Here is a 25729-nt window from a genome sequence, read left to right on the forward strand (position 1 = left end):
ACAAAATGAAACGTGTAATTTTTTAAAATATTGGAAAATAACTATAGTTATCATAAGACATAGTAGTGGCTTCAACTGAAAAGGTCGAGACTAGACACATTCTCATAATCGCTGCTCCCATATGTATCGGTGAAGTAAAACATCACGATGAATCAGCATGTTTTACAACGCAAATTTGCGTTTAATTATATATTGTAACATCCACGAAAGCGTACGTACATAGCAAGATGGGTATCCTATCCTATCCTGTCCCACTAATATTATAGATGATGAATGTATGTGTATGTGTATATATATTTGTTACTCTTTCACGCAAAAACTGCTGAACCGATTGAAAAATTTGATACGTAGATAGCTGGATAACTGGAATAACACATAGGCAACTCTTTATCCCGATATTCCTACGGGATATAGTATTACGGGTGAAACTGCGGGGCGCTAGTATAGTATATATCTATAGCTTTACGGCCGTTAGCAGTATCGTATTGGAGATAACAGATAGAGATCTTCGGTTACTATATCATATCAATCAATCATCAACTTATATTTATCCAGATGTCGAAAGGATACCACTGAAAATCAGAGCTGAGGCGTTAAGCCTCAGGTTTCCTTAGTGGCATCCCTTTTTGGCATACGCAGCCACACATAATTGTTAAGTGTAAATTTTTTTTCCTGTTATTTTTTTTTTATTGTATGCTTTTGTTTCTTCTGTTTGATCTGTTGTGTGTGTGTGTATGTCTGTTTCAAAATAAATGTTTTTCTTTCTTTCTTTCTATTTCACATTCAAGGATAAACGCTATCCATTAGTAACCAAGGATAGATGACATCTTCCCTCGCACATATCTAAGTATAGATATACATACTAGGAATATGAAAATATATACTAGCGCCCCGCCTCGGCTTCACCCGTCATACACTTATTCAAAATCAAACTCAAATATTTATTCAATTAGACTTCTTATACACACACACAGTTATAACATTTACCACCGGTTCGGAAGGCAGTTTTTACATTCTTCCAATAAGAACCTTCCTTGTGCCTTAGTAAGAACGTTTAAAAAATAGCCGAATTGATGGAGCCGTTCCCGAGTTTCACACTTAGCAACACATTTGGCGATTCAGTTTCATTTATGTAGATAGATGATTCATAAAGTCGGAGTAATACTTTTTCTTTGCACAAAGGAATATTAAATAAATACTGTTATTGCGATTTATCTCTCTTAGCCAAGTTTTTTGAGGGAACGTTTGTTTATCATAATATACTTATAATATAATATATAAATTATAGAAGATTGATGAGTAGATATATATTAATTATATTTATAATGAGTAATTGGCTGTTTCGTTGATGATCTTTTACTTTTACTTACTTATCATAAAATCCAGGCATTTGAAATCTACACTTATATTATATAGATTGGTATTTTTATATGTGAAGAATAAATTCAAAATCTACTGAACCTATTTCAAAAAATGTTTCGCCAGTAGATAGCTTTATTACTTCTGAGTCAGACTTTATTTATTTATTATCTCGGGTCAACACAGGTAAAGTTAAAATGAGCGGCTCGTATTTCTATTACTTTACTTTCATTTTTTTTGTATGTCATAGCGGACAACTGAGCTGGTGGTTCACCTTATGGTAAGAGATCACCACCGCCCATGAACATTCGCACAAGGTAGTGGCCTCTACGAATGCGCTGCCCGCTTTTATGGGGTAAGGGAAAAGGAAAGGATTAACGACTGGAAAGGAGGAATGGACTGGAACGTGCTAGGAAAAGGCCTCCGGCTCCCCCACTCACTATACGAAACACAGTTGCATGCCATTTTCTGTGGAGGTGTGGTACTTCCCCGGTGCGACCTGGTCCAATTCGTACCGAAGCGTGCTCGACACCCACTAAAATAAACAATAACTCATGAGAACATTAAAAGAGTATGTTGAAATATTTTGTTTTTTATCTCTAATATATAAATATCTAGTAACCATACCCCTTACTGGCCAATTTTAGCGGATGAGCGATTTGAAGTTACTACAAGCCGCAGGTAAAATAGATTTTTATGGGCGTGCTATATCTATTAGTAGTCCTCCTAATAACAGATAGACAAAATGAGTAGTAAAGGCTATCCGATTGATAGATAGAATATTGAAATATAAGTTAGTGCAAATGGATAGATTTGTCTGAGTTTAGTTATCAAAACACTTAATAAACAGGGTAATAAAAACGGCCATAGTCATACATAGTCTGAAAGTGGATGATTTTCGTCCATAAATTTTTCATTTAAATGGAAATATTTGATACTTAGGAATATTTATTCTACCAATAACAAATCTATACTAATATTATAAAGCTGAAGAGTTTGTTTGTTTGAACGCGCTAATCTCAGCGGTCCGTTTTGAAAAATTATTTCAGTTCTAGATAGCCCACTTATTCAGGTAAGCTTTAGGCTATATGTACCACGGGCGAAGCCGGGACGGACCGCTAGTAATTAATACAAGCTACTGTTTTTGTCCTATAACAATAAAACATTAATTTAGTAAACGTTGCTTTGATTTAAATATCGCATTATTACAAGTGCAAAGAAATATGCTACGTAGTTAATATGCCATACGCGTGCATGTTGCATATTAATTGAGGGTCGTGAAAATATATGAGTAGGTTTACAAATGATAAGGTCCTAGGTCAATGCCTTCATAATGATATTGTGTTTCAATGTAAGGAAATAAACATGCTTAAACAACAAATGTTTACTCGCTGCTAGACTTTAATTATGCTTGTATTTAACTGCCTACTTGGTGGGTGCTAACTCTGGTGTCCGAATGATTGGGAATGAAGGTGCCTCAATTCATCATAATTAACATGTACAATGCGTATTTATTCTTTCACTCATTAATTTCAAAATATAAAATTTGAGATGTAAAAGCAATAAAGGATAGGTACTATATCAAACTACCTTATGGCCGGGACTCTGCCTGTTTGTTCGAATTGACAATCTAAACTATTCTCGAATGTACCTCAAATCAAAAAACTTCATAAATCCTCTTTTAACACACGCACTGAAGATTTGTTGAAATATACATATGAGCATATCTCAATAGAATAAACACCAAGGTATGGTAAAATTATGGAAAATAAATAAAACCTTTTTAAAATTGAAATTAAATTAACCTTGATTTAATTAATTACTCACATATTGTCTCAGCTCTCAAGTATTTAACCTTATTCATTTCCGTAATAAGTTCTTTTAGAACTTCGCGTTTTTAATTTGATTTAATTAACTGAATTGAGAAGGGCAGTTAGTGGTTCTGGTGATATTATCTTATGAAACATAAGGAAGTTAGATTTACATGTATGATGAAACAATGTGATTAATTATGTGACATTTTTGTTAAAGATATATATATATACTAATAATATGATGTTCAGCATCAAGTGTTCAAGTGTTTCATCAAGTGTTTGTTTGACCGTGATAATCTCAGTAACAATTTACCGACACCAACGATTATTTCACCGATCGGTATCTCTGAGTGTTATAAACTATAATGCACGGGCGATGTCGGAGCGGATCGCTAATCAATTTATAAAATTAGTAACCAAATTTATGAAAATATTTATGTGGCTACCTTCAGGCTCATTTATTTATGACAATACTCCATTGCATTTGTACGAAAGTAAATTTCATCATCGCGTCGATACCTATCTAAAAATAGAGAGATATAGAGATTAAAGTAATATAAAGAGTTTTGAAATTGAAGAGTTATTTGTTTTTATCAATACCCTTTCAAGTATTTGCCACTAAAAAGTCACACACAATAAAGTCTTTTGTTATAAGACTACTTCGTTATTTCTAATCTCGGCAGACCTATATCTTCCTATCCTACTAATAATATAAATGCGAAAGTATACGAGGAATGATGTAAGTGTATGTTTGTTATTCTTACACGCAAAAACTACGGAACCGATTGCAATGAAATTTGGTACGTAGATAGCTGGACAACTGGAATAACACACAGGCAATTTTTACCCTTATATTCCTACGGAATACAGACTTACGCTACTCCACTCTTTGTTCGTCTTTGGAATCGGATGCTGCGTCTATATACAAACTAGATCAATTCACCCATTTCAAAATTGCATGTTTTCCCTTGTATTATTATCAATGTTTACCATAGAACAAGCGGCTCGTATCCTACATATTATACGTATATTTTAGGATAATAGGACAGTGTCAGCGAGGGTAACTCGGACGGTGTCGTGAGAGATAGTGGCGACCCGGGTTGCCCTCGCGATAGTATGTTTACCCAGACAGATTGCGTAATAAACTACGTTGTATTCCGTTGGATTCAATGCGTTTTGTCGGGTTTAACTTGCATGTGATATTAATCATGTAGTAGGTAGATAATTGATCCTGATTGTAGCTAGCAAGGCTTGCAAGCACTTCTGGTGCAAAGACCTGCCTGGCTTTATATCCTTCTAGATCCGCCATATGTAATGAAATTAATAAAATTGTTTGTTTATTCATACTCTGTATAATTAATAATGATACTATTAGATAATTATTACACGCGTATTACTTACTACCTGTCGAAGTTTCGACAGTTTGTCGAATTTCATATTGTTAACCGATATTCCCTTGAGAATTAAGAATTTTCCGTAAATTAAGTTCCAATTACTCGATTTTTTTTAGTATTACACATAATTAACCGCCTTTTAAAAATATAATCCAGTATTTCGATAATGAAATAATAAACATTGCCAGGGCTTAGTATTTTTGGAGCAGGTACTTAAATATTGAACAGTTAAAAAAATAAAGACGCGCCAGATCTTGCAACCCCATTACTAATGTAAAACGAAACCGTTATTAGTTTTAAACTATTTTTTTTTAATTAATCCTCACTCTATTTGTGTATTAATTATAAAGTAATCAATATATCCAAATATAAATACAATTAACATTCTTGTTTATAGATAATTAAGATTTCGTAGAGGAACTGAAGCCTATATGAAACTAATACAGAACGTAATGACATAAAGCGTATTATGACTATTATTTCAAAGATAATTGTCGGCATTTAATAACATAAGGTGAGCACTATGCCATGATTACATATAAAATAATACATGGTTAACAGTGACTCATATTTGAATTGTATAGCAAATAATACCGGTAAAGCACATTTTTATAAGCTTCATCTGTATGTTTATAGGTTCGTATGTAATAGCCCCTTCAAACTCAATTTTAACCCGCTTTAAAGAGACAAATCTTATAAGTTTTATCAAAACTTTGTACACTTAATGATCGTTGACAATATAATTATTTCATGGGTTTATCTTTTACCCTTCTTATGATGCCAGGATTAAATTATTTCCTTAGTCCTCACTAAGAAAATCAATGTGGATGATGGCATAACCTCACCAAAACAGTCCCCTAAGTAACGATTCACGCTTTAAACGAGAACACTGAATTCAAATAAATATAAAAAAAAATGGTAAATATCATATCAATAAAATATGCACAAATGTTCGAAAAGGATGCGACTATCACATTCGATACAAACTTTCAGTGCAACGATTTCTGCGATAAGAAGAAGCGTTGTTAGATATGAAAGCGCGATTCCGTCCGCAAACAAAGCGGGCACGCGACAATCAATTACTCATCCGGTCGGAGGCATTCTCTTTATGGATAAAGCTTCATCAGCTGCTACCGAATGACGAGTTCCCAGTACGTCCGACTACATCCGTTGCATTTCCGATAACAACGTGACTCAACTTCGCACAACAGCGAAACTACAACGCTGATCGGACACTTATTGACCTATTATGTAGGCGGACGACGCGCCGTCAGCAGATTCGACTCCATTCAAGCTATTAGGTGACGATCCGTAACTTAGCTAGCCAGTGCTCGATACATGTCGAGTGAGAAAGGTCGTACGCCATCCGGCAGCCGCGTGAAACTACAGTGCTACCAAAACAAACGCACGCCTTCGCTAATAGCCGACAGTATCGATGTCGATAGCCCCTAGTGATGTAAACATTTAAATCACCTGTTAGATAATCGTGTTATCGGCGAACGCTATCAGTGTTTCGCGGTGCGACCGTTCAGTTACCGGCCGCGTTCGGGTGTGGTGACACGGTGACGTTAATTGGAAATGCCAGCTGTTGGATACGAGATGGCGACATCGTTTGAAATGTGTTCGACGCGGTACACGATGAACGAGGAGTACATGATGCCGCAGCTGTGGGAGAAGCACCCGCCGAGCCCGTACTCGACGTACGTGAACAGGAGCTCGCAGGATGTGCCGCAGCGGATGGACGCGGCGATGTTTTACAGTACTTGCCTTTTTTTAAATCGTGATAGTGCATGTTAAGGTGGCGATATCGCAAAGGATTATACATTATCGCAGTGGTAGATAACTGTAAGCAAACCCCATTTAAGTTTCGATTTCACGAAAATATTTTCCTGTTTTTGTGTGATGTTTTGAAAAGTTATGCACCATTCGAAGATTAGGTTGACTTATAAGGAACGTGTTCAATGCAATTGCCCGAAATTTTATTACCAGTTTTGAGTAGTACTTGGGTATGTCTAGTGAAAATTTCCTCGATTCTTTCCTTTTATTTAAGATAGCGACAGTCGGCGCTCATTATCAAGAGATATACACAAGGTCTTTGCTTATCGAAACATCGGACCATTTCTGTTTTGTTAAACTTTGTACGAAATTATAATCCAACAGTGTGCTAAAAAAAAGTGTCTTATCTTAGCGAAACACTTATCTTTTTTGTCTTTTTATAAAAAAATTATTGTTTCCAAATATAATCTATTGAGCAACAGGATTAACCTATCCCGTAAAGTTTACTCCTAAGCTAGCTTTCTGACCGCTGCTTCGCTTGCGTGGTCAAAGTAAATTTACAGTTACAGCGCCATTTATCGGAATTATTATTGATATGAAATGCTTTACCGTGGTAAAGAGTACTCTGCATCACTAGACTATATCTAAACAAAAGAAATAATTAGCTATCTATAAACACGACAAACATACAGTCGCATCGCTCACCGACGTAAAAGAAGGATAAAAAACAAACACACTTTCACGTTTATAATATTAGTAAGGATCACATACATAAGTACAGCAGCTGCTTTATATCGTGTATAATGTTTACAAATCAAATAAATTAATATCTGTTAACGACTTAATTCCCAAATACGGTTTGTTTTCAAGGTACATTTCTTTGTTACACACTTATTGCATCAATTAACAAACGAATAATAAAGACAAGTCTAGATTGATAAAAAAACAAAATCAGTGCAATTGGTCGGAGGTGAATAAACCTTTAGTATCTCCACACTTAGTTATTTAAATATGTGTATTATTTATTGTCAATACGTGATCTCAATAGGGCCATTACAATGATTTTATAGATCTCCTGACTATGGTTTTACTGTAATGGAATACAGTGTATTATTTATATGATAATTGATGAGAAAATAAGAAAATGAGGAGTTTATTGTGAACTAAGTCATCAGTAGAACATTACAAAATAATTATAATAAATTGTTTATTTGAGAGCAAAAATATCAATTTACACACAATTTAACACCAAATATAGGTACCGATTCGTTTTAATAATGCTTAGATTTGTTTGAAAAAGTGACTTACAAATGGATATTAAAATGTATAATTTATGGATGCATACGTACCCACTACCTACCTATGTAAATTTCACTTGTATTCAGTTGATACCTAATGTCACGTTTTTCTCCACCAAAATTTATTCAATTTGCATAATTTAATGCAGTATACGAATGTTTATTTTTTAAATGATAGAAAATAAACTTAGCAACGTACGTATTGTTAGGTTAAACTGTAAAAATTCGGTATTAGAAATGTTATTTTAAAATATACATAATTAATTTAAATACACTAAAATCGTATTTTAACTCTGAAAACTGAAAAAGAAAGAGAGTATTGAACCCTCGGTTTGACCACATCTAAATAATTTTAAACGACAAAAACTCTAAAAGTAAATCTACCTTTGTACAATGCTTGAAACAATCAATTAAAAACACAAAAACGAATAATTATAGGTACCCGATAAAGTTAAATAACATTTTCAAACATATTCCGCATAGGTACAAAATTTATCTCTATTTTAATTCATATAATGCCGTCATAGTTTTTTGCTTTAAGTTCTATTCACTCACATAAAAATTATAATTAATAAACACAGCAATATAACTGAAGGCCATGATAGAAAACAAATCTGCATGCCCATTTTCACTTCTACGAGTATATAATGTAGTTAAGGTGTGCAAAAACCAAAAAAGTTACATTCTAACAATTATGCGCCTAAATAGAAAAAAAAATATAATATATCTACTATATTAGGCGTGATTCTTAGCTACTATGGGAAAAGTCGTCGTCACACTAATCACGCCTCGACAATATAATTAAGGCAATTGAGTTGGATGTATATTATTTACATATGTTTTAACAATTATGAACGGTTTTCCCGCATCTGTCACTACATATGGATTTCGAAATACCCGACGCTTCATACATCCTGTACTTCTTTGATTCTCACCAATAAGACGGTAATTGCTGGATAATTGAACTATCAGATCATCAATTGCACTTTTCCTTGTAGTTTCATTCTTTTTTCGTATTTTTCTCCTATTAACATATATTTTTACGTAGAAAATCCATATACTATTATAGAATATTTAATACGTAAGCAATCCTTTTATAAAATTTAAGAAAAAATATAACATAATGCCAATTTGACCGGGACAAATTATTATAAATGTACGATTATGTCTTTGGTTTGTCCTAATAGTGTTAATTGTTTATATTTTCACGATGAAATTGCAATGCACAAATCAATTTTTATTATATTTCATACAACTTGGTAAAAGTATAAATAACTACAGTAAAGTAGTTGGAAACATGTGTAAAATCATACTCTATCACAAATGACTATTCCAAAATATTTAATCAGTATAATAAAATTCAATTGATCCTATCATTAAAGCGAGCTTTTTAGTTTTCTTCAGCTATATTTATTATTTGTCACATTTTTCACGGTCATATCGCTCGTTCATTGCAGACAGTGACATGCAGCTAGAAACAAGCAGTAGCGAGGCGAGTGCCACCAGCTCCACGTCTCTATCCCAGCACTGCGCGATTTGTGGAGACAGAGCCACCGGGAAACACTATGGAGCGTCCTCGTGCGACGGTTGCAAGGGATTCTTTAGGCGGAGCGTGAGGAAGAATCATTTGTACACTTGCCGGTGAGTAATTAATATAGAAGACTAGCACAGAAGTAGTCAGAAAGAAATCGTTCTTGATTAGTACGCTCCAACTGGGCAGTAGCGATTGAATCGCAATGAACGCGCTGTAATGCGCGATCGCACGCTTATATTATTGCATTGCAAGCAATGTATAATTCTCAATCGGTTTACCAATGTATCGTTATTGCCAACTTAGACATGTATGAAAATGCTCATATTCGAGTGTTTTCGAATATAGGCGAAGCGCCTGCCCCGTCCACTTGACAATCTCTTTTATCTGTTCTGTGAGCTTCCCTCCCGACTCTGCTTCCGGCTTGATTTCGCTTTTGCTGCTAAACCACACCACTAATTTGAATGAAATTTAAATTATTTGAATTCTGAGGGTCAAAGGCTTGCTTAAAAAATCGACCCCCACGAAAAGAGTTGAAATACATTTGTTTGCGGATGGAAACTTAAAGCACACGATAGTAAACGATATTTTTGATTATATTTCGATATTTATGTTTAATTGACCATTATTTTGCTGATTTCAGATTTAGCAGAAACTGCGTTGTAGATAAGGATAAGAGAAACCAATGCAGATATTGTAGATTAAGGAAGTGTTTTAAGGCTGGAATGAAAAAGGAAGGTGAGACGCTGTTTTTAATTTTAATTTCATGGCCATTTTAGTTTTAAATTATTCCACTCGAACGTTTCTATATTCTAAGTATATATTTTCGTATCTTCATACGTTTTGGCTTCCATACTGTCTGTCAGTCAATAAACTGTTTATCTGAAGAAATGTGAAATTGCTTAAATTTTTGAGAGAACAAGTGGTACATTTAAGGAATTGAATATATTTTTAAATCGTAAATTAACAAGTCAACATTGAGCTCCTAAATTATTAATAAATTATTAGTATCGAATATACTCTAAGTCCTTGAACCGGTACATGAAAGTATACGTACAAAAAGTAGTAAGTAAGTAGTAAGTAAGTAGTTTTTTATAACAATTATTGTAATATAGTAATTGTTATATTACATACACGCGTAAGCACGCTTTCGCCTCCTGATACAATAATTGAAATAACGTTTACAAAAATATTGTTTACGCAAACGTAATGATTGGGTTCAATGAACAAAGTTCTTAGCTTCGGCTTAGCTGGTGCGCTGCTTCGGTATGAATAATCAAGCGGTTGACATTAATATGGAAAGTATATGCACGGTTTATCGTTCAAATAATTATTTTAGACGATGTTAAATACCTAATAGTTTTAAAGGTCTGTGGTACAGTCGGTGTTATAAGTGCTAAAAATGTATATATATACTAGCTGCGCCCCGCGGTTTCACCCGCGTAAGTCCGTATCCCGTAGGAATATCGGGATAAAAAATAGATGTTGGCCGATTCTCAGACCTACCCAATATGCTTACCAAATTTCAGAGGAATCGGTCAAGCCGTTTCGGAGGAGTATGGCAACGAAAACTGTGACACGAGAATTTTATATATATAGAAGATGTGTGGATGCAATAACAGAATTATTCTTTCAAATATATTGAGTTGTATTAAATGCATTTAAAATAGAGAATTGATTTTTTCACAATTGTTTGAATTATATAGTTCAATTAAGTATGAACAAAATAATTAACTATGTGAACTATAAAACATATAACACTAACAAATTATGCACTATTATAAATTACTATGGAAATCGATTTAATCAAACAGATACCTATAATTAAGAATACCTACAATACATATCACGCACACAAATTTAATTTACTTGTATGTAGTCTAAACGAAGTAGCGAGATAGTAATTATTAAAATGGCTTACACACACTATGAGTCATAAGTAATGCATAAACAAAATAGGTACAATGAGTAATAATTGCATAAAAATATTAAGTAATACATACAAAGGATTTATTTTACGGCTATCTGTTTTCTAATAATAACAATGTGTGATGTATTTGTATCATAGCGTTCGAAGTTTCCAAAGCATTAAAATCTTTTTGTACATTTAACTTATTGAATACAGAAGTGTTGTCGCGAACTAGGAAGAATTTCCCATTAACTCTCTAAAAGCACCCAAACAAATTCATTTGTATACAGTATATGCTTCAGTATAATGATGAAAATTTTCATTTGGTATACGTCGTGATTATCTTTTTTTTAAACTGTAACTCGCAAATTCAACTCAACACATAATGGGACAAAAATAGACTGAACTGTAAAACTGGGTCAATCAGATAATCTGTCTAATTCGGGGTTCGGATATCATTCGAAAATCAAACTTTCTATTTCTTGTTTATAAAACACAATAACCTCATACATTGTGTAATACTTGCATTTCTTAGAATCGTAAACAACACTAATAATTAGTCTATTTGCAGTAAGCACAAACTGTGATTAATATTTGTCAAATAATGTCCCTAATTGGTGATAACTAATTGAAGAAATGGCATTAACGAAACCGATAAGTAATGACTATTAGCAGTATGAGAAATATAACAACATGCTCTGTTTGTTTAAAATTTCCACTCACTTAACGGTTTGTAGATATCATTGTTTACATAACATTAATTATATTGATTGCTATTTTATATAAATAAAGCGTTAACGCAAGGAAACTAATAAATTTGTGTTACTGTCTTTGTTATTTGGTGATAATAAGGTCCTGTGATTCTTAAGTTATTGAATATTGTCATGAGGCGAACTTTATTTGTCAATCTTCTATCTGACACGCTTTATGCTTCATTATTTTAATAGCGTGTAAAACGCGAAAGGGGCGAAGGAAAAGGGACAAAATAAGGCTATATTATATATATATGTGACCTTACTATAATTCCATTAGTTTAAAGCTCCCAAGTATTTATAAATATCATCATATGAAATTAAATCTAATTAGAGCATAGTGTAGTAATGTACCTAATTGTATCAAAGATTAATTCTTCTTTACAAGCCGCTACTGAAACGTTTCATTTAATGACTGTTGATTTATAAATTGGCATAATCCGTCAATTAAGCTTTATTTTACATTCAGTCATTACGAAGGAGACATTCTAACGAACTGCATATCACTCAATAAATTGTTTTGATTCTAAAAGATATGTATTTTTCGCAGCCGTACAAAATGAGCGGGATCGCATCAACTGCAGGAGGCCATCGTATGAAGAGCCAACACAAGCGAATGGACTATCAGTGGTGTCGTTACTAAACGCTGAACTACTCAGCAGAAAGGTCACAGATGAGGTACGTTGGTTATATTAACAAAAGGGTCTTCTAGGGTCTATAGATACAATTTTCAAAGCATATTAATTAATTTATTACGAGACGGGATTCCAACCTGCGACTTTTTGCCACCTTGCCTAACCTCTCAGCCACCCGTGATTCCGCCTCAGCAATCGGATTTCTTCTACTCTTTCGGTTTCATGTGCCTACAGTTTGTCATGATTTCTCATTTATAAAGCACTAGCTGCGCCTCGCGTTTTCACCCGCGTAAGTCCGTATCCCGTAGGAATATCGGGATAAAATGTTGCCTATATGTTATTCCAGTTGTCCAGCTCTCTACGTACCAAATTTCATTGCAATCAGTTCAGTAGTTTTTGCGCGAAAGAGCAACAAACACACACACACATCCTTACAAACTTTCGTATTTATAATACTAGCTGCGCTCCGCGGTTTCACCCGCGTAAGTCCATATCCCGTAGGAATATCGGGATAAAAAGTTGCCTATATGTTATTCCTGTTTTCCAGCTCTCTATGTACCAAATTTCATTGCAATCGGTTCAGTAGTTTTTTGCGTGAAAGAGCAACAAACACACACGCACATCCTTACAAACTTTCGCATTAATAATATTAGTAGGATTTCAAGATTGCCATAAAACTAAAAATTAAGGTTATACTAGTTTGCTCGCGGCTTAATTCGCGTAGCCAAACGAATGAAAGGAAAGTGTTTATCCGCGGTAAAAAAATAATCTCCTAACTAACTCCACCCACAAAAATCATACCATAGAATCAGTCCGTTGCGAAGTGAAAAAAACATACAAACTTATATACACTTACACACGTATTTATAATACTAGGATAAGAGCATTGGTATTTAGAATTCCTTGAGATTTGACTGCTTGGTTGCTATAATAATTAGGTCTAAAAATGCATGTTGTAATAAAATTATTTCCTTCTAAATTACCCATACAATATAAGCATAAATAACAATAGCTAAAGTGTTTAAGAGTTTACAAAATGTAATTCAATAATAATTGTCAACCTGTTGCAACAACGTACATAATTTCATCATCCACGATAATGGCGTCCTTACATAACTTTATCGCTTATATTCAAAACATAAATACTAGAAACAAAAATATTAAATAATTCACTAATTACATTCCAGATAATCATATGAGATTAACATCTTTATACAGTTTGAATAACCTTGAAAATGAGTCAACAAAAATATTTATTCAATAATGATGTGTTGGCATTGGTGGATATATTGCAGTGGGTTCTGATTCGTTTATTTTTGCCTCGAATTAAAATCTACCCTATAAGTATCAATGAAGTAATGGTTATAATGGATAAACTTTTGAATCTATTGCTATTTGTTTTTCCATGGGTTTGTTTTTTTTATGTTCGTTTTTTATATGTGGCAATAAAGCTTGTTTTCTTTCTTTCTTTTTTTTCATTTGCTCCCGATGTCAATGAGAATTTCCATGGGCATGAGTTGTTCACCATGGTGATAACTCACAAAAATCGTATCACAAAATCGCTCCGATACGATGAGAAAGAACGACCAACAAACACACTCAGATTTACAATGCTTGTAAGGACGTCAGTGTTGGCTCTAGGAACTCCTTTATAAATAACGACCAGTATGATTTATATTAACCTTAAGAAACCCTTAAACAGACGAACAACACAACGGACGCGGAGATCGGCAACCGGAATCTCGCCAAAATAAACGACGTGTGCGACTCGATCAAACAGCAGCTGCTGATACTCGTCGAGTGGGCGAAGTACATACCGGCCTTTACAGAGCTGCACCTGGACGATCAGGTAAATCGTGGGACATTTGACAGTCATTGAGGTACCCTCAATGACTGATAATATGGGAGACTTAAATGGAATTGAAATGGAGGTAATGGACCTAGTCCATTTCACGGAATTGACGACGGGAAAGAAGGTTCCCGTCGTCAATTCCTAAAACTTAAACTACCAATTAACTTGTCTATTTAATTGGAAGGAAAATAGAGAAAAATTGGGATGGGCGAAAAAAATTTTCATCATATCAATCAAATCTTAATGACATGACAGACATCTTTTTTCTTTAATTTAAACTTGAAATACATAAATTTTGTTTTCCCTAAAATGCGTTTTAATCCATTGCATTAAGATTCAGTATCATAAAAGATGAAGTGCATTAAGTTGTTTTCTTCAAAAATGTGTCTTATAACATTGCATTAAGGATGAATGTCATAAAAGCTGAAATGCATAAAGTTGTTATCCCTAAAATGAGTCTCAATCCATCGCATAAAAGTTGTTGTGCAGAAGATTGTTTTCTCAAAATGTGTCGTAATCCATTGTATGAAAGTTGAATATTACTTGCAGGTGGCGTTATTGCGCGCGCACGCGGGCGAGCACCTCCTCCTGGGCTGCGCGCGACGGTCCATACATTTGAAGGACGTGCTGTTACTGGGGAACAACTGTATCATCACTAAACATCACATAGGTTAGTTATTTTTACTTTTATAGTGCATTTATTTTATTTCTAACTAGCTGTTCGCCTGTAGTCAAATATGTCACTCAGTGGAGTTGCAAGTTACTAATGGTGAATGAATTTTTGGAATAGGTCCAGTGGATTATGCATGAAAATGTTACAAACATAAAAAAAATCTTTATAATAGTAGTGTAGATATAATTTACAAATTAATAGATCATTATTAATGCAATTGGTATTCAACTGTTTAAATATAACAAAAAAAAATTGTGAATTTAAAAGCTAAGTGCATGCGAAGACAGGGCGATATCTCTATCAAATAACTTTTATTAAGATCTATGGTTATGGCTATGACAATTATGATTATTCAGACGGCAGAATGGACGTGGACATCAGCATGATCGGCATGCGGGTGATGGACGAGATCGTGAAGCCGCTGCGCGAGATCGACATAGACGACACCGAGTTCGCGTGCCTCAAGGCCATCGTCTTCTTTGACCCGAGTGAGTTGTGGGACAGTTCTGTTTTGTGGCCAATCGTATGAGAGAGACGAATGTTTGTCTGTCTCGATCTAATTGTAATCCTTTGGTATATTTATGAAGCGAATAAAATTTTTTTTTTGCTCAAGTATGCAAAAAAGTATAAATAAATAGTTACGTGGTAGTATTGCTGAATAAAATTGTTAGTTAACCACAGATAACATAATCTTATACAAGTGAGTTATAACCAATTAAATTATAATCAAATTAGTTATGTCAAATTTAGTATAGGATGTCCAGAATCCCAAAATAGTGTATTAATATTGTTACAAAGTTCAAATAACGAATATTTGAAGAATGAAAATTAAAAAAAATTGTTTTACACAAGTAAATCGCATAATATTCTTTGAAAAATTATTCCCTCATACAACTATCTCACTACAGACGCGAAGGGGCTCTCGCAACCACAGAAAATCAAACAGCTTCGGTACCAGATCCAGATCAACCTGGAGGACTACATCAGCGACCGGCAGTACGAGGGGCGCGGCCGCTTCGGCGAGCTGCTGCTGTGCCTGCCGCCGCTGCAGAGCATCACCTGGCAGATGATCGAGCAGATCCAGTTCGCCAAGCTGTTCGGCGTGGCCCACGTGGACAGCTTGTTGCAGGAGATGCTGCTGGGAGGTAGGCATTGGAAACTGAAACGAAGTTTAAAACAACAGGCCCATGTGAATAGGCTGAACGATTTGCATTCTTGAACTATGACTTCATATGTGTTCACAAGGAGATTGAAGGTTTTGCACTTCTGTACGCTTTCTCTTTATACTGTGACAAAATTGTAATTGCTATCACGATTCCAGGTGCGTCAACAGAGAGCGCGGTGGAGGAGGGCCAGAACGAGGGCGCAGTGGAAGCGGCGTCCCCGCTGTCGTCGGCCGCGTCGCCCCCGCTGGTGCCCCAGCTGCCGCTCCCCGAGCCGCTGTTCGACCCCGCGCCGTTCAAACAAGAACCCAACATGTAGACCAATAAAACTCTATGAATCCAATTGTCTTTGATATTGCACCTGTCACAGCACAAAAAAAATTGACAGCCAAATGTCAATGTCAACTCGGTGTAACTTTTCGCGCGCTTTTGGAACTGTCGTTTTATTGTATTTGTATTATTTATGTGGCTTGTACAGGTATTTTTGTACGATGTTTATGTATGATTTTTTTATATTAGCAAATCTCAAGTTTGAGACAAAAATTACGTTAGATATTAAATATCTTCAAGTGCCTTGTCTAGATGTATGTATTAAATCTATATGTATCGCCAAAGTTTAGAACAAATTTTATTGAAATATATTAATATTATTATATATTTTTAGAGATCTCGATATTTTAGAAATGGAAATTCTTAGGTGGAAGTATTTAGGTGTTGGTTTAAAGTTATTATTTTTCAGAGTTGAACCACGCCTAATATAATTTTTTTATATGTCTATACCATATGCATCTTTATTATAAAAGAATTTATTATGCGTTTAAGTCGCTTTGTAAAAAAATTGTCAAATGTACAATCTTTGAACTGGTGCTGTACGATATATTGTATACCATATATATATATATATATATATATTATATAATACGTTTTAATAAATATATTGAGCAAATCTATACCTGTGTTTTATCAAATTGGCTTATCTAAGATAACATAAATACAACAGATAATATACGAGAATGTATGAAGTTTTTAGATTTTTGTGTTACCAATTTTATTTTAGGCGTGTCTATAATGTTATATCGATTGTGAGTGCATTGTATTCTAGAAATTTTTTTTCCTGAACGTAAGATAGTCTTGATTTCGTGCCTACTAATATAGGTGTATAGAATGTAGACTGAGATATTTTGGAGGACATAGTTTTAATGTTATACTTTTAAATGCTCAATTTTATATTGTTGGATGTGGTTACGTGATAAGTTGGTGAAAGTTAGACTATTCAATGTGGCCTTGACTGTAGCAAATATCCTAGGCTGGAACAGGGGCGATTTGAACTGCGCCGATATTCCATACAATAAAATAAAATAACAACATCACCTGTGTAATTTATTGGATCACCTTAAATCGAATATCCTCAACGTAAAAATCGCCCGTGTTGCAGCTCTTAACGGTGCCTTTTTTGTTAAATGTACATACCATGTTATGTAATTTAGTGTATTTGAAAAATTAAATAATCTGTTACAATAAATGCCTTTTATTATCAATAGAAATACGGCTAAAAGCTAATGAGTGCTAAGAGTCTCGAAGTGTCTTAGGTCATGGTTTTTCGTTAACATCTGCATATCCCTTTCTTCGCGTACATCTGTTTTTGCAATACAAATATATAACTGACACTGCAGATACCGCGGACATCGCCAGCAAGGGAATGTAAACTGTGAACATGATTCTTGTAAAATTCTCCAAATATTTCGACGTATTTGTACACAAATACGAAAAGTCTATCAATGTGACAGTGTGATCTGGCAGTTGGGGATGTTTCGTTTATATTTTTTTTTTGTCTATACAAAAGAGTAGGATAATACTACGGATCAAAACGGTATAACGTAGCTTTTTATTGCAGAATTTTGATCATCATCAAATGTACAAACAGTAAAATAATCTTTTACCAGGAAAAGTTAGAAAAGGGCAATCAATCAAACAATTATTATTACATTAAAAGTCACAATTTTAATAAAACGTATCATAGACATCTCTTACAAAAATAAATCAACATTTCCATTATACTTAATCTAGTCTAAAAAAAATATTTACTTCAGTATACTGAAATATATTCAAATTTTAAGGCAGATCTTGCATACACCAAAAAAAATTTTATACTCAATAGATAAGTGTGCGATATTGCATTTTGTTATATATTATATTTAAAACTATTAAACTTATCAAATAATTTCATTATCTTTTCTATTAACTAACTTAACGAGTGCGAGATCGACCTGTACACAAAGATCTTATGAAATAAAACGTAAAATAGATCTTTTATAGGAAACATTATTTTTTAATTAATTTATTGTACTCCAAAATATAAAACTAATCAACCTTACGAAATATTTTTTTTGTCTTCAATATTTTTTTTTAATTCAGTCATTTGTGTACAATGACTATGTACGATACTATATATAACAACAACAATAATGTCTATACATTTTCCGTATTCCTCGCCTTGCACCTCGTGGTGTTGACGCCAACATAGCAGATCTCAGTGTTAATTCCGTTCTCCCGGAGGTAGCTCATCCATTGTAACTGTTTCAATGACGGTTTGTCTGAGTCCGTTTTCACCTCCACAAATATTACCTGTAATTGAACATACAATATATATACATACACATACAATTGAACATACAAAATTAGGGTAGATAGAATATTTAAAAAGTCAAATGATTTTTTGACACATATAACAGATAAATGGTAGTTATTTAATAAATGTGGACTGATGGTGTTAGAAGAGTTTTTTTCTTTATTTTTAACAGTGGATTTTTATAATTTGAATTAGGCCTCGGCATGTATTGGTGTGTCCCATAATTGTCGTTTTTATATGTAACTAGCTGACCCGGCAAGCGCCTTACTCTTATTATTTACGGGTACGAAAAATGTCACAAAAAAGGACACCTTTGAGTTTTATATATAGATTAGTCTAATTATCTTATTAATAGTTGCGTGAAAGAGTAATAAACACACACACATCGTTACAAACTTTCGCATTTATAATATTAGTAGGAGGATAAAATGTATGTATGTAGCAACCTCCCCGGTGTCCTCGTTCCACAGCGTGAGGTCGGGGAAGGCGGCGCGCGCGTGCCGGTAGCGGGCGGCGAGGCGCGCGCACAGCGCCGCCAGCCCGCGCGCGCGCAGCCCCCGCGCCGCGCCGCGCACGCCCGCCCACCCCACCGCGCGCACGATGCCCGACTGCTCGCCTGCACCGGTATATATACGGTCAATCGGGGTAATTGGAAAAACATCCTGATATTTATTTTAATAATAATTAAATTGATTGCAAAATATTAAAAAAAAAACTGTAATTGCAAAACGTTTAAAAAAACTTTTAATTAATAAATTGTCATAGATATTAATTTGGGAGCGTACGCGCAGCCCTCGCGCCGTGGCGCACGCACACAAAAAAAAGACAAGAAATAAAAAACAACCCTCACCCTCCGGCCTTGCGTCCCAAACCCGCTTCATTCTTTCAACGATCTCCTCTTCGCTTGCATTCTCTATCTCCTTCAGCCGCTCTTCTATCAGACACTTCCTATTCTCGTAGAAGTCGTCGAACATATCTAGCGGGTGCCTCTGGTAGCGCGACAGGAACACGCCGCGGACGCCGCGCAGGTTCGCATATATGATGTCCCAGAACAGTAGAAAGAATAGAGTCGTTATTATTCTACCTTCCCAGTGACCACCTGTGTGAAAAGTAGGTACTATTTTAATAGGAATTAAAAAAATATGTATATTCAAGTATTTTTTTAATACAATAAGTCACATTGTTAAGTGAAACATATGACTAAAATTATAACAAAACAAACTAGACGGTATTAAATACAAACAGGAATTAAACACTTTTCACTGCGTTAAATGTGCATATAAACATTGGTATAATGTTGTTTTTACAATTTTAATTGAATTCTAGTAAAATATATGTAATTTTTTTAATAACATGTCACATTGTTAAGTGAAACGTATAAGTAGCATTATAATAAAACAAACTAGACAATATTAAAAACAATAATAGCAATTATCACCTTTTCACCGTGTTAAGTGTGCATATCTATACTTAATATTATAAAGCTGAAGAGTTTGTTTGTTTGAACGCACTAATCTCAGAACTACTGGTTTACTGAAAATTCTTTCAGTGTTAGATAGTCCATTTATTGAGGAAGGCTATAGGCTATATATGTCCCACGGACGAAGCCGGGGCGGACCGCTAGTAATCAATATTTGTGTGACGTTATGTGTTTACGTTTAAACTTACCATGTGTGTATTCTCCCAAATTGATGTAATAATATTTGCAATATTCCTCAGCCTCTAATACCATTAGGGTCCCATCACTAGACCTCACTTGAAATTTTAATTTTCCCCGACCGTAACTCCTAGAATAATTAATTTAATTATTACATTAAACTAAAATGAGAAACCATTAAACAATTGTCAAACTGAGTTAGGCTGCTATTTTTATTTAAAAACTAACTCTACACCCGCGCAACCTAAGGAAAATCAGTTTCCGTTCCCGTGGGATTCCCGGTATAAAACCTATCCTATAAAATCAAACTATCTTGGCACCAGATTTCATCCGAATCGTTTCAGTGTTTTATGATTGAAGAAAAGACTGAGTTACTTTCACATTTATAATATTAGTCGGGATCAGTCTAGAATTTAACAATAAACTCACTCCATGGGTTGCTTGTATATGTGCCTCGACTTAATATTCTTTTCTAAAATGCTTTCTTTTTGTGCGAATTTCGACAGGATAGGCGCCAATTCCTCGCATATTTTGTTTGTCCGTCTGTTTACGAGTTTGAGGGCTCGCGGTCGCATGCAGTCCATCTCCTCTTCAGGAATATCCATATTAAAACCTTCTATCAGCACTTCTGCAGCCTGTAAGACATCGAGCCGCTTAACAAAAACCTATACTTAATTTTTATAAAAATTGGTCAAAGATAGTATTGACAAATGAGGTTGAAAATCTTGAAAAATACAGAGTCATAAAATTCTTCATTTTTATGAAAATTAGTCAACAATAATATAGAGAACTGAGGTGGAAATTTATTGGAAAGCAGGTAATGTAACGAGAGTCTGAAATATATCACATATTTCAGTCTCAGAATGCATAACGCAAAAGACAATTTTAATCTACACTAATATTATTAAGAGGAAACATTTGTAATTTTGTATGTTTGTAACACTTTCACGCTAAATACACTGGACCGATTTCAAATATCCTTTCACCATAAAAAAGCCGCATTTTCAGTGAGCGAAACAGGCTACAATAACTAGTTACTTATACTTTTCTATAATTCCCTCGGAAACTTTACATAATAAAACTTTCTGTTACAAAACAGCTAATATACTTAGCTGTTTTTTAACAGGAAGTTATAGATTGTATCATGATTCGCTACAATACTTATACACAATTTACTAACCACCAATTAGCTATGAAAAGTACTAAGAAAATCATAATACATACTTTATCGGGGCACTTCATCAAGTTTTCATATATGAGTGCTTTCTCCGCATACCATTCCGCTTTCTTGTGTGTTTTGAATGTGTTCTGTTGTATCAACTCTGTCAGAATATCCAGCGCTAATTCACAATAGCCCTCCATTTGATGGGATAGTTTCCTTAAATCTACAATACCACTATGCATTATGCTGATATAAAAATATGCAGGCGTGAATTTTCTCAACCAGGTAGGCAGGGACTTGTAACTGAAATAGGTTTTATTGTTTATTTGTTTTTTTTTCTGTTTTTTGATAAGTGTCTTAGAAAAATATGTTATAGCTGTTGTCCGCGGTTTCACCCGCGCAAGTCCGTATCTCGTAGGAATATCGGGATAAAAAGTTGCCTATATTATTATTTCAGTTGTCCAACTGTCTACGTACCAAATATCATTGCAATCAGTTCAGTAGTTTTTGCGTGAAAGAGCACGTTTTACCTTACAAACGTTTGCATTTATAATATTACTAGTAGGAAGTAGGATTAAATAACAATAATTACTTTAACAAAAAACTTAACCACTTTCAAATTGAAAGAGCAAGTCCAAATTTGAATAGGATCACATGGAAGACATCAGCTTTCAAATAAAATAATCATCCAAGTTGTATCGAAAGTCCTGAACTTACATACGGTCAAATTGATAATTTGTGAAGTTATTTGAAAAAAAAAAAAATGTGCTAATTACCTTGTCATAACCGCTTTATCTATATTTAGGTATAGGTTATACACTTTTTCGACAAGTCTGCATTTATCTTGTGAATTTGTGCATTCTAAAAACTGTTCATATATTGTACTAGCTTTTATGTACCTGAAATTAATATTCAATTTATTTTAAATATACTATATTTAAGATTTACAATGAAAAATGTTAGTATGGATTTATGTTAAGTCTATATAATACCAAGTTGAAGAATTAAAAATAATGAGAAACAGTTGAATAGCAATGTATTTATTTCAGTGCACTCTAAAAGCTATTGAGAGAGAAAACAAACAAACCTCTGAAACTCCAATCTATTCTTGAAAACCACACTAGCATTATCTATATCTATATCCTCATCAATAGGATAAGGCTCTCTATTTATTTTGTCATATAGAATTACCAATTCGAGTTTCTTCTCCCTCAATATATTGTAATCCATCCCTAAATACATAAGAATGTATAACTCGTTTAATGTCCTGCGACATAGATCACTTAATTTGTAACAGGGACCCAATTTCATACTTATCCTGAAAATAAAATACAACATAATCTGTAACACAGTTAAATTATTAAACTATGTATTAATTACTTAAGAAAATCCAATAAAGTTGAAAAAAAAAAAAATTTATACAAACTTACACATACAAATGATAGTTTGTTATTTATTGAAGTATTTTTCCATTAAAATTTTTTTAACTTTTAGAAGTTTCATTAAACTTATCACAATCAATTAATCTTACCACAATAATAAATTAAAAATAAGGTAGAGGCACATAAAATTAAACGATATATTTTCTTAAAACCCTTCCTTAGCAGGGTACTACATCATTGGACTACACTAAATCATACATAAATAAACAAATTCTATTTGAAGCACTTACATGTTAAGAACTCTTTTCCTATTGCTACTAGTGGAGAGTCCCATAAAGCTACCAATGTTGGATTGCCGACTGAATAATTCCAACGAGTGCTTAGCTTCTTCTTTGGTTGTAAATTTCAATTTCAATTCCTTACAAATGGCTTTCACCTCATTTACTTTCAACATATCAATACCGTCACTTAGTTGCAGATCTTCTTTCTCATCTATGAAGATTAAATATCTATTAAATTAAGTGACTAAAGAACATTAAAAAAGACTAGCTACCACAGAATATTTGTAAGAGAAACTTTTCAAAAGCTACTCACAGAAAATTCGCATGATAGTAATCAATGGCCCAGGGACCCTGGTCTACCTACACAATCAGGTGGTTAACAACTACACAGGTTTCCAATTACAGAATTATATTAAATTCATGCACAAGATGAATATACAAATACAACAGTAAAAACATACATTCTACCTCACCTAGCTTTCCAATAGGCACCAATAATTTATTTGCAACTAAGCAATTTAACATCTCTTTAAATTCCATCTCACTGATTGCACCAACTGAAGATACAATGTTCTGTAAAGTGTGGACCCTGTACCAACCCTCTTTTCGCCAATAGAGCCTACAGACAAGCTGCATTCCTGGCTTTACTACCTCTAAACATTTTACTAATAAATCTTGTGAAGTAGGATCCAACAGAGGTTTTAAGGCTGCATCATTCAAATATTCATAAATTGTTTTAACCATATAAATAGCTGAAAGCATTAATATATTTAAAGTATTCGTATGTAATTAAATGAATGAATTTACAAAGTGAAAATTAATCACATTTTAATGAAAACACGATAATAATAAATTCAAACTATCAGTGCCTGAGATAGGAGTGTTCAAATATACCAACAAATAAACTCTCCAATTCTTCTTTTATATTATTAGTATAGAAACATAGAAATGCACAAAAACAAACACAAGAAAATTACAATTTTTTATGTACTCTTTTGACCAATCTTATACCTTTAAACGAGCAATTCTTGTATATATATATATATATATATATATATATATATATATATATAATTGGAATCTCGGAATCGGCTCCAACGATTTTCATAAAATTTTGTATACAGGGGGTTTCGGGGGCGATAAATTGATCTAGCTAGGAATTTTTTTTAGAAAATGTCATATTCGTGTTTTATTCGTGTTTTTTTTTTCCTGACATCTATTGGTGAATAATAATACTATTTTGCTTCGTAGATAGCTGGACAACTGAAATAACACATAGGCACTTTTTATACCGATATTCCTACGGGATACTGTTACGCAGCACGCTTACGCGGTTTCAACCGCGGGTCACAGCTAGTTATATTAAAACTAGAAAAATTAATTAAAATCAACATTGTACATACTTTTATCATCTAATCCAGTACAGAGTTGCTCAAATTCTGTACTTTTACCTTCGTCATCAGTTTTCGTCATTTTTAATTCGTTAGTTAGATTTCTCTTTGCTTTTGAAGGAGTTTTAGCATACATGTTACGTTTTTTATTCGGCGAAAAGTACTTTCTTGCAGAATTAGGTGTACTTTTTGGTGTGGCAGGTGAACTTTTAGTATCAGGCGGAGTATAAATAATAGTAACGTTAGAAGAATCGGAGCACAGTTCTTCAATTTGATTCTCATTTTCCGATATTAATGAGTTAAAAATTTCATCCTCATCATCACTTATCAAATTAATAACATGTTCAGTTTCATTTTCCTGTTTTAGTTTCGGTGATTTGCTCGGTGATGCTACTGCTGGACTGTCAGTTATTCGCTTTTTAATACTGGAATCCATTTCAAATTTTAAAGTCTTTGAAACTCTACTTTTATAGAAGCGATCCAGAGTTAATTGCCGGCTCATTATTATGTACACATTGAAAAATTTTACGACAAACAATTACAAACTTGTACAGTGCGCTTGTGCAACATCAGTTGACTAGGTTAAAAATATATTATTTTTATTGTATCAAACATAGTTAGAATGTACAGTGTACTATTAAACACATTAATTCAATTCAATATATTTATTTATGGACAATGCACTATTTAACTACGATTAACGATAACATTTGACAATTGAATTACCACCACAATTGACATTCGATAAGTTGATACTAAAGTTGACATTATTTTGACATCTAAGGACTTACTTGCATAGATTATACACTTATATACCGGTACTTGCTTCTAGCAAATACAAAAAAATGGTTACTCGCATAATAGTACCATAGATAATATAACACTAGATAATACTTATAGCCCGACAGTTGTATAAAAAAACTCGCCATATTGGGCATATAACTAAAGAAACTATTGTTTTCAATTGAAAGTCTGATTATCATGATTATCATTACGATGGCATTAATTATTAAGTCTGTCAAAGTGTACATTTCTATATAAATGGATATTGTAAATTAATAAATAAAAAAA

General features: G+C 33.7%; 2 protein-coding genes across 6 annotated transcripts in view; one reads left to right on the forward strand and one right to left on the reverse strand.

Annotated features, from left to right (window-relative positions):
- Positions 1-17674, forward strand: part of LOC119831817 (transcription factor HNF-4 homolog) — a 45182-nt gene extending 27508 nt beyond the window's left edge. For 2 of the 4 annotated variants that reach the window (XM_038355351.1, XM_038355353.1), the window contains exons 2-9: positions 9099-9282; positions 9816-9910; positions 12384-12511; positions 14171-14317; positions 14870-14990; positions 15350-15481; positions 15902-16138; positions 16315-17674. In XM_038355351.1, coding sequence (XP_038211279.1) covers positions 9099-9282; positions 9816-9910; positions 12384-12511; positions 14171-14317; positions 14870-14990; positions 15350-15481; positions 15902-16138; positions 16315-16475 — 1205 coding nt within the window. In that variant the 3' untranslated portion in view covers positions 16476-17674. The other 2 variants (XM_038355350.1, XM_038355352.1) reach the window with 2 other exon arrangements.
- A 481-nt stretch (positions 17675-18155) lies between these two features.
- LOC119832059 (fanconi-associated nuclease 1-like) lies at positions 18156-25380 on the reverse strand. Of its 2 annotated transcripts, none has more exons than XM_038355657.1 (11): positions 24671-25380; positions 23741-24019; positions 23277-23478; positions 22692-22922; positions 22381-22503; positions 21667-21907; positions 20872-21077; positions 20454-20572; positions 19636-19884; positions 19232-19401; positions 18156-18781 (listed from the first exon to the last, which is right to left on the reverse strand). In XM_038355657.1, exons 1-11 carry the CDS (start codon positions 25158-25160, stop codon positions 18626-18628), a joined length of 2466 nt encoding a protein of 821 aa, XP_038211585.1. In that variant the 5' UTR covers positions 25161-25380; the 3' UTR covers positions 18156-18625. The 2 variants fall into 2 exon arrangements, with proteins under 2 accessions (XP_038211585.1, XP_038211584.1); XM_038355656.1 differs by having other exon boundaries at positions 23729-24019.
- Between the last annotated feature and the right edge of the window lie 349 nt (positions 25381-25729).

This window comes from Zerene cesonia, chromosome 14, assembly GCF_012273895.1.
Source record: "Zerene cesonia ecotype Mississippi chromosome 14, Zerene_cesonia_1.1, whole genome shotgun sequence".
Classification (NCBI taxonomy): Eukaryota; Metazoa; Arthropoda; class Insecta; order Lepidoptera; family Pieridae; genus Zerene; species Zerene cesonia.

Excerpts from the sequence above, each read along its gene's own strand:
- LOC119832059 (XM_038355656.1), bottom strand. The coding sequence starts at position 25,160 with ATGAGCCGGCAATTAACTCTGGATCGCTTCTATAAAAGTAGAGTTTCA. Across the intron at positions 24,020-24,670 it reads TACTGGATTAGATGATAAAA|CTATTTATATGGTTAAAACA; the intron begins GTATGTACAATG and ends TAATGCTTTCAG. Across the intron at positions 18,782-19,231 it reads GGAACGAGGACACCGGGGAG|GTAATATTTGTGGAGGTGAA; the intron begins GTTGCTACATAC and ends GTTCAATTACAG.